Here is a 10,321-nt window from a genome sequence, read left to right on the forward strand (position 1 = left end):
ATGGAGAGAGCAGAAGCGAAGCAGCAGTAGTTTTTCAATACGAGCTAATGTGTGTCTACACTGGGTTCTTCCAACAGCGGCTAGTGTGGGTGCTGGTCACCCACACGCAGTGCCTGAACTGCCTCTTTATGCGAATGGCTCTCTGGTGTAGACCTTCCACCCACTGCCACCCCCATCTCAACGGCACTCGACTTCAACGTGCCCCAAAGCAGCTGGAGTTCGCCCGTCTGCTGAGAGGGCAGTTACTGGCTGCCTCCAAAGTGCCAGGTCCTGGGAACAGAGGGGCAAAGCCACGCAGGTCCCAGACTTAGGGAACTTGTGTCCTTGGAGGTGTGGGCGCGGAAGAGCAAGAGAAACAAACACACTAAGGACCCAGTCAATTCAGACTGTGGAGGCCCAGCAGAGGCACCGAGCCAGGTGTAACAGAGTCGGGGGCAGGAGGCAGAGCCTGCAGAAGGGAGCAGACATGGAAGGAAGCCAATGGTTAAAGGATGGGGAGGAGCCTGGAACGCAGGTGCGCTCCCATGAGGGCCCAAGTCTCCATTCATAGTGCCCACTCCCGTCTAGGCCTGCCTATCCCTGGGGGGCGATGGGCTCTGCCCTTCCCAGTTACACCCCCAGCGTGTTACAATGAGCCTGACACACTGCAGGGTCCGTGGGGCTGTGTGTGGGAAGGGCAGTGCCACCCCGTGGCTGAACGAAGCTGTGCTCTGGTCCCAGCAGCCTGCGGGTCCAGCAGGGCTGTGAGGCCCTTGCGAGAGGTGCCAGGCAGGCACAAGGCAAACCAAGCAGCCATCTAGGATCAAGTGGGCAAGAAAGTCAAACTGGATTTCTAGTTCACCTGCTGTTTCTGGGGGAAGCCAGCAAACCTCCAGACGATGGGTGCTTCCCCGGGCCAGCTCAGTCAACCCAATGTCCCACGCCACCATATCTAAGTGCGGCAGGAAAGCCCGGGGGTGCGATGACGGCAAGGCCCCCCGGGACCTGCAGGGAGACACCTACCTGTCCACATATGACCATGGAAAGGCAGGAAGGTAGATGAATTTTCCCGTACAGCTTATTCAACAGTTGAAGCAAGAAGAGCTTGCAACTGGTCCTTTCTTAATGGGAAACAGACTGCCCAGAACGCCGGCCACAGCACCCCAGTCATCAGGAGCCCCTTAATCCTTGGTGGCAGGATGCAGACGTGGCTTTTCTCTTTGTAAACTGAAAAACCAAACTCACGGGCAACCTCAACCAATGATTTCATCTTCTGCCCAAAATGTCGTCCAAACTGATTAACTGGAGTCTCATGGCATCTCCTTCTTCTCTGGTAACCCTGTGGTCAAGGTGAACTTTCCAGATGGGAAGGGAAGCATAGCTGGCGAAACCTAAGAGCGTTCATAGATAATGTCCCGACAATACCCTTTTAAATGAGTACAGTATTAATAAGTAACGGCTGCTAATTTAGGAGACCATCTCCTACACTTAGTTGTGAGAAGATAAAAGATCTAAAATTCTAAGCTTGTAACTACATACACGATCTCGGAACGCCCCACAAAGTTCTGCTCTTGTGAACCAGAGTTTGAGAAGCACGGTCTTTGCGACGCAGCGTCCATACCAGCTGTCGCAGGAGCCTGGCACTTCGGGCGAGCCGGGGTTATGCACTTGACCAGCCCCTCCTCTCTCGGCGACCCAGAGCGGTTCCGAGGCACTCCTCACACCTCTCGCCACAGCGACTCTCCAGTGAGCAGAATCTCCTTTGCGGGATATTAGAAGCCCCAGATCTCGTCAGTCTGCTCCGTCCCTCTCTCAACCCCTTTTAGTAAAAGCATTTCTCAGCAGGACTTCGGGCTCTTCCCCCCACAGACTCAACTTCTTAAAAAATCGTGACAGAAATTCTTTCAACAGAATCTTCTGTCATAAAAACCCAACCTGCACACAACTAAGATGATTATTACGGGGTACCTTGTCCTTAATCTGAAGGCCAGATTAATTTAAATAAGTTATAACAGTGTGATAGCTTGGTCAAAAGCCAAAGCGTTCTGACACACAACCCCGTTTCATCCAGTCCTGAGGGTCTTCTTAGGGACACTCCCAAAGAAGCCTGGCCTAGCTGTGACCCTCAGCAGAGAAGAAGGGCAAAGATAAAAATGCCTAAAGTAATAGAGGAAGCTGGAAGGAAGTTTTTTCAGGCTCAAGAACCTAACAGAGGACCTCCCTGGTGGCGCAGTGGTTAAGAATCCACCTGCCAATGCAGGGGACACGGGTTCGATCCCTGGTCTGGGAAGATCCCACATGTCGCGGAGCAACTAAGCCCACGCACCACAACTACTGAGCCTGAGCTCTGGAGCCCACGAGCCACAACTACTGAGCCCACGTGCCACAACTACTGAAGCCCACAGGCCTAGAGCCCGTGCTCCACAGCAAGAGAAGCCACCACAATAAGAAGTCCATGCACGGCCACTTGCCGCAACTACTGAGCCCGCACACCTAGAGCCCATGCTCCGCAACAAGAGAGCCAGGGAATGAGAAGCCCATGCACTGCAACAAGAGTAGTCCCCGCTCGCCGCAACTAGAGAAAGCCCGCGTGCAGCAACTAAGACCCAGTGCAGCCAAAATAAATAAATTTATATATATAAATAAAAGAACCTAACAGGAACTGAAATCCACAATGGTTCTAGTTGAATACTAACTCAAATATTACTTACAGACAGCAAAGAAAAAGGCAGAAAATTACTGCTTGTTTAAAAAAAAAAATCTAGAATTTTAACGCAATCCAACCAACAGCACCAGATGAGTGAGGGTCCACAGGACTTCTGCCAGCTACCGAATGGAAGACAGTTTTCTGACTGTAGCCCACATCCCCTGATTTCGGCGCTCCCTCATCACCACGGCGATGGCTCCCAGCACACGCCTCCTGTCCCCCTCCTCCGGGGTCGCTGCCGGCTCCGCTGGGCATACTCACGTCGATCTCTCCGTCGTCGATCTCTCCGTCGTCATCCTCTTTTCTTTTCTCCTTGGCGGCCTCCACGGGCTCCCTGTCCTCCACGCCGTGGACGCCCGCCTTCCCGTCCTCCCCGGGAGCCCCTTCTCCCCTCTCCTCGTCATCCTCAGGCCCGGCCTTCTCGGTGTCGTCCTCGTGCGTGGCGGGGGCAGGCTCCTCGGGGACCTCCTCGTCGTAGTCTAACTCGTGCTCATCCAGGTCCCTGGTGACCGACGAGGCCTCGTCCCTCAGGTCGCTGGTGCGGTCTTCCTCCCCCCGGTCCCCCTCGGCCCGCGGGGGGCTGGCCGGGCCCCCGCTCAGCTCCGGAGCCTCAGAGTCCCGGTCCTCCTCGTCCGAGCGGCTCTCCTCTTCCTCCTGGCTCAGTCCCGGGGCGACGTTCTCCTCGTCCTCCGCGTCGGAAGCCCTCCCCCCAGCTCCATCCAGATCCTGCTCAGACCCACTTTCCCTCAGGATGTCATCGTCCGAGAGCCCCTGCTGCTCCTCTTCTTCGTCCTCTGGAGAGCGAGGGTCCCGGTCAGGGCTCTCGGCCACATCCATCGGTACCCACGGTTCTGCAAAACAAAGAGAACACACACTCACAGCATCCAGAAAGGGGCCAGTCAATCTCGCGCCGGTCTGCTGGGCCCCATGTTTGCCTCCGGCCTGCAGGAGGGCTCGGCCCCGCCCGGCTCCTCCACACCCCAGATCCCAGGCCGCAGACCACCGGCACGGCACCCCAGGCCCCCGCGGAGCCGGGCCGAGCGCGCGGAGCTGTGTGCCAGGAGCCTCACGTCTGGAGCCACCGGGTAGCAAGAGAGCTGGCGTGCCCACCTCCATACGGGGCACCCCGACTGGTTATCAGACAGTGGGCAAGAAGACGGGCATTGCAAGCGACAGCTTTTTGGGTTCGTAAAGTAATTACTTGTGAAATTCAGGAAAACGTGCATTCGGAAGGAGGTGGCAACAGTGAAGGCAGCGCCTGGCCTCTTCCGGAGTCACCCCGCAGGGTCTGGAACAGAAACCCGGCCTGCCTTTGAGAGCCCCCAGGACATGGGCCATCTCCCGTTCCTGCACGTCTCTCCAGGTCAGGCCGTGAAGGCCGCCTGGAAGGCCTTCGTGCACTCTGATTCTCGAGAACCACTGTTCCAGGACAGGCAGGTCGTGGGAAAGAACTCTGGCAGAAAATCTTACATATTTAAGGAGTTTCTTATATAAAAAGACCAACAGTGTCATTTTAGAAGATTTCATTTCTATTTTTACTCACTAGATTTAATTACAAAGTGACTATTTTCTGGTTTTCCCACCCCAACGTGCAAAGATAGGACATTGTTCCATTGGTTCTAAACACAGGTTGCAGAAGGTGGGTTGAGACGGTGTGTGCATGAAGTCGACACCAAACAGCCTACAAGCAAACATTTACCGTCCGCCACGCGACGGGTAGCGAGTAACCACTAAGCTGGTGTGAGACAGCAGGGACAGTGAAGGGTTTCATGTTCACTTGATTCTTCAAAATTTTTTATTTAAAATAATGTATGCCCCAGTCATGCTACTTGGTACCTCAGTGAAATCTGGAAACGCACAGTATATTTACATACTTTATATAAAATTACTTTATGCATTTACATAACTAAAAATTTAAAGTGTATCTTTTAAATTTATACCTTCAAAAGGAGAACCTATGTTTAAAGGTGCACATACCAAGAGTTGGTATCTGAACCCACAGTTAAAAACAGTTTTGTTTTGTTTTTTTGCTGTTAATGGAAATTGTTAAAATTCAGCAAACATGAGGACAAGTTACTTAAAATTCATCACTTTATAAATTAAAAAAATGGTTAGCAGTAAAAGAAATTTACAAACCAACCAATCCATTCAAAGTCACTTAAAAGTAGACAGCTTTGAAAATGATTCACTTTTCAGTCTTCTAACTACGCTATCCAGAGGTAGGACTACTGGAAAGAATTATTAAAAAGTTAGCCCTAAAATGGTGCATTTTGCTGCCCCGTGGCTTCCTGGCTTCCCTGTGCAGGGCAGAGCCTGTCACCAACACATCACCCCTGCAGCCCAGGACAACGCGCAAGGCAAGAAGGCGACCGTGGACAGGGCCCGGCACCCGCACCTCTTCCAGACAGAGCGCGGGGGCCTTGGGGCAGCCAGTCAGGGGCCAGTGGCAAACCGGCAGCCTCCCCGCTCCTTGGGTAATGACATCAGTAAAAACTGGAGATTTTCCTTTGTGTATGACGTCCTATGCTTACCCTTGTACAGTTCTGATTACATTGTATATAACGAAACCTCTCCACAGAAGGGCAGGGACTTTCATTCCCCAGCTGCTCAGGCTGGCACCTGGGACCCTGCAGGCAGGCCGTCACGTGCAGCTGGTCACTGAGCCTCAGACATATCCCTACTGGAAACCTGACAAATTCTGATTCTCACATCATACAGGCTAATGGCAACCTTGGGAACCAAGTCACCTCTGAAATCAATCAACTGGTAATCAAAATTAAGTGTCCCCTTACACTAGTTTAAAATCCACAAAACTGACACTCTAGCTTTGCAACGTATTATCCTGTTCACGGCACAGAGGCTCCCTCACTAGTAACTCGATAGCAGCCCCTTCTTGGGGCCCAGGTGCCAAAAGGTTTCATTGTCATGATTAGGTCCAACCAAACTGCTCTTCTATTCTGGCAAACTTCGATTTAAATCCTAGGGTAAGAAATGGGAGAGAGAATGCCTAACTTCAACTATATGAACTCAAGCAAGTGGGCCATGTCTTTCTGGGACACATGGAACAGGGCACACAGTGTGGGCTTCTGAGTCAGAACCCGAATCCCGGCGCTGCTGCTCCCCAGCTTTAGGGTCTTGGGCAAATTATGTAAACTTGCCAGACCCCAGTTTCTTCATCTGAAATACGGGGAAACAGCACCCGCTGTAGAAGTCGTTGCGACACCTAAATGAGATCAGCCTGTTGGCTTCCAACACCCACACCCCTCTCCCCACCAGCCTGCGGTCAGCCTCCCGGGTGCTCAGGAAACATCCATCCAGCACACGCCGGAGAGTCACCTGTGCACGACCACGCTAGCGATAAGATCAAGTCCCTCACCTGCTGAGAGACCACTACTCCACCAGGCACTCGACCCAGCTCCTCGCATCAACCCTGCAAACAGGCGCTGCCCCGCTCACAGAGAAGGAAACCAAGGCCACATGGCCACCGGGCGCGATCGGGGCTTGCATCTCCGAGCGGCTGCCGGAGCAGGTGCCCAGTGCCGGCGCCGGCCCGATGCATGAAACCAGCTCCTGCTACCTGCCCAGGGACTAATCCCCACCTACCGCCCTTGTTTCGACAGGAAGATGGGACCCAAGCTCTAACTGACTTTACACGTTCTTTTTTGGAACAGAGCCCTCACATAAGTCGGGGACTTCTACTGAAGCAGTACCTTTTGCCTGTCGTTCTTTTCTCCCTTCTAAAGGTCTGTGCTGATCCGTCTAGGTTGCTATCTTAGCCCTTCTAGAACCAAAAAGACACATTTTCACGGAGATGGAAAAGTAACTATATGATCCATACAGACTATTAAAGAACAGTGATGACCATATGGGAATCAAGCTTGTGACACCAGCCACTTATTTATTTTCAATGTGTCTAAAGCTTGAACCTTAGGCACTTACACTAAAGGTGGATCTCATAAAGAAGCCCTCACAAAGGTGCACACTTCTACACCGACACACAGGAAATGCTGCCTCCGATTCAAACCCTGAGGCTGCTGCACTGTGTGTAAAAAGAAGTACCTGCAGAGCCTGCACGCCCCCCAAAGTTTGTACTATGGAATTCACTTCAGCCTTCCAAGCACACAGCTAACTTCCCTCCTCTCACTGGCCGTTTTCAGTGCTGACCAGAAGGTGGTAGAGTGAAAGGCTCTATGTGCACCTGTTCTTATCGGGGAGGACTAGCGCTGTCAGCCTTCTGGGCAGCACGGATTGCTCCGAGAATCTGAGGAAGGGGATGGCTCCTCTCCCTAGAAAAACCTGGACATACACAATTTATCCCCCACTTTCAGAGTTCAAAACCTCCTGAGGTCCACCCGCTGAGCACTCCTGCCCTAAGTGCGCTGTACATTATTCCACCACATACCCAAACTCGCCACACTGTATACCCCAACTATCTGTTTGCAAAGTCTGTTGGGAGACCCCCCGCCCCCGGCCCCATGAAGGTCCTGAGTGGAAGGGCTCAGAATCACCTGGCTTCTCCGAGCTCAGCAAATGGCTGCCACTTGGTAGCAGAGCTACCATATAACTTACTGTCTGAACTTGGGGGCGTGTTTGAGACTGAAAGGGGGCACTGTTAACCATTACAGCAGGCATGAGCCTGGCTGTCCTAGGCATACTGGGACACACAGTCACCCTTAGGAGGCTCTGACAATCTCCTGAGCAAAGGGGTCTCATCTCTTCTTTCCCTGTGGAACCTCCTGGGATTTTCCAATCTGAGGCTACACACAGGTGAACAGCTTGCAGAGGAAAACATGCCAAAGAATCTTCCTGCTTATCAGAAGCAACCTGAGTCACACCCCGCTGCACAGAAGGGGTGTGTCCCTGGGGGTCAGAAGACGGTGTGTGTTCCGGGTCCCGCTCTGGGCGAGTTAACTGGCTCTCTGGGCGTCAGTGTCCTGTTTTGAGATTAATTCAATTTGGCCAATATCTGAGTACGTGCTCTGTGTCAGGAGCCAAGAAAACCATGTGGTCTATTAAATGCACACAGTGAAACAGAGGGTCGTCTGCACGTCTTCACAACCCCCAGGCTCACTATTCTTACTCAGTCTTTTCTTCTCACACAATCAATCACCCGTCATCGAGCGTTCTTGGCAAAGTTTAGAACTCTTTAGTCCTTTGACCCACAAGACAGTGAACTTGCCTGGAGAACAGAATAACAGTGTCCATCACTGTGTCTCCACAGCGTACTACACTGGCAGACGGGGACTGAGACGCTGCTTGAATAAATCACAAAGTCTCATTACTTGATAAACTACCTGTTGCACGCCAGAAAGAAACCTGAAGTAACTGCCTACTTTTTAGAAGACTATTCTAGAACTGAGACAGAGTGGGTGCTGCCTCGTTTCCCAGCGGTCATTCTGGAAGGCTGCGCCCTGACTGCAAGGACACTGGTACAGTACACAACAGGTGGGAGCTTTTCCTTCTCAGCAACCTTTGGAACCTGCAGAACACTCCCCTGGCACTCTCAGCGGCAGCAAGTCTTCCCTCTCTCACGATGGGTCACTTTGACAAACTGTTCAGAGCCTGGAAGCTGTTCAGAGCCTGGTCTGGTAAGTGAGCTGAGTTCCCAAGCCAGGTAAGATGGGTTTTGGTCAAACATGGGGTGTGACTATTGAATGAGACTGATTTTTCTCCTATGGCTTGTATATTTACTACCAAAACAGCAGTTCCAAAGAGGTTTTGGCAAAGGAGCACCAATGAAATACAAGCCTAACCTTCCAGGATAATGATTTTTAACAGAGCAGTCCCTATCTGAATGCCCAAGTTCTGGTACATCTGGTTAAAATTCAGACTCATAACTTCATGGATTTACGACATCCAAAGGAAGGATGTCAAGGTTGGTGATAGACACCATCCCCAAACTGACTAAACTTGACATCAAACGACTCCTCAGGGAGGAAGCACTCACCTTGAGATGATCTGTGAAAAAGGAAAAAACCTCTTCAGTGTTTGATCGTTTCCCACCCAGAACCGGAGACAAGTTCCAGCCTCTGGGACACACCTGATTGGTTTCCAGAGCTGGCTGGGCTCCACACATGTGCTCAGATTGTAAAATCATCAGGCAAAGACTCCCCTGCCTGGGAAGCGGGAATCAGCCTGGGTCCAGGCTCACCCTGAGAATCCCAACCTCTGCTCTGGGACAGGACCACTCCACAGGCAACACGAAGGAGATGAGAATCAAAGGAGAAAAGATGACAGCACTGCTATGTCTCTAAACGCCCCCTTCGTCCATTCTCCCCAAATTGATCTGAAGAACTGACCTGCTCTCACAGATAGAGAGCTGAACAGCTCATTTAAGATGATCAACCACTCTAGCCGGCAAACTCAGCTGTCATGAAGTAGTCAGTAACACTGAAGTTCTAGCAGGAGTAAGGCTGAAAGTCTTTAAGTCTTAGGTTCTCCCAGCAATGAGCCGGCATCCTTTGGGCTCTTAACCAAAGGGGCACAAGGAATTTTATTCCAAAGAGTGGCTCGCGTCTTGGGACACAGCCAATAGGTCCTACCTGTGCCTCCGGGAAGCCGAGGGAGCAAGTTCCAGGAGGCTCCGGGGAGCTCAAAGCTCCGGAAGAGCCTATCCCCAATCCGGAGGGCGAACCCGTGTGCCTCCTTCCGCCCCCCACCCCATCCTTGTGGGCGGAAAGCAATGCCACGCGAATATCCCGGAAGAGAGATGACAGCTTCGGGAGATCAACCCCACTGCAGAGAGCGGAAGCAGCTGTCGGGCGCTCGACCTGAGGGGGTCCAGGACCCCCAGGCCGGCTCGCCCGGAAGGAACGTGGGATCGTGCCTAGCTCAGCTTCCCCTTCCCGGGGCCCGAGAGCCACGCTTCGGCTGGAGGCAGCCTGGAGCGCTCCCCGGAGGCGGAGGCGGAGGCGGCGGGGCTCCCGGGCCTCGGCTCCGCGCCGCCGCCACGCTCCCCGCCCGGCCGCCTCGGCCTCCTCCTCCCGCCGGCCCGGCCTCCCGCCATCGCCATCACTTACCTCAGCGCAAGGGCAGAGAGGGGGCCACGGCTTCGCAGGTGTCGGGGCGGCGCGGAGATGAGGTCCCTCAGCCCTTCCGCTCCTCACAGGCTCCGGCTTGAGGCGCGACGCGGGCGGAACAAACGGGCTCCACTACCCGCGGGGGCCGGCCATTGTGCGACGTCATCAGGCCGCGACGGTTGTCTGCGGCCCGGCGGGCTTCCCTCGCTTGCCACGCCCTCCGTCCGCTTCCTTCCGGCCTCCGCGCGGCCGCGCGCCCCGCGGCGCGCGCCCGCCCGAGATAGCACGGCGCAGGCGCGGTCGGGGCACCGCCCCTGGGGCGGATCTCCGAGCCGGCGCTCCGCCCGCCTAGGCGCAGGGAGGGCCTCGCGAGCCGAGCGGTCTCGTGACCCGCGAGCGCCGGTTGGCACCTGGCAGTGCGCTCTGCTGGCGGTAGCGGACCCGCGGAGGTGGGTCCTGCGACCTCGGGGCTCGGAACTTACCTGCTAAGTTCCGGCTGAAGAGGTCCCAGCCAAAGTTAATCCTTTCCGGGAAATGAGTTTAAATAGCAAACCTTAAACATATTAAACTTCTTCCCGGGGACTAAATAGCTCCCTCTCTGTTAAATATAATCAAT

The 10,321-nt window shown here is 53.7% G+C and overlaps 1 protein-coding gene across 2 annotated transcripts in view; it reads right to left on the reverse strand.

Moving 5' to 3' along the window:
* ZC3H18 (zinc finger CCCH-type containing 18) overlaps nt 1–9,844 on the reverse strand; it is a 51,429-nt gene extending 41,585 nt beyond the window's left edge. The window contains exons 1-2 of one of the 2 annotated variants that reach the window (XM_082863308.1): nt 9,706–9,844; nt 2,948–3,537 (exon numbers count right to left, since the gene is read on the reverse strand). In XM_082863308.1, coding sequence (XP_082719434.1) covers nt 2,948–3,523 — 576 coding nt within the window. In that variant the 5' untranslated portion in view covers nt 3,524–3,537; nt 9,706–9,844. Of the gene's footprint in view, nt 1–2,947; nt 3,538–9,705 lie in introns of those variants that run through there. The other variant, XM_082863307.1, reaches the window with a different exon arrangement.
* Between the last annotated feature and the right edge of the window lie 477 nt (nt 9,845–10,321).

Source organism: Leucopleurus acutus (genome assembly GCF_964270905.1).
Source record: "Leucopleurus acutus genome assembly, chromosome: 20".
Lineage (NCBI taxonomy): Eukaryota > Metazoa > Chordata > Mammalia > Artiodactyla > Delphinidae > Leucopleurus > Leucopleurus acutus.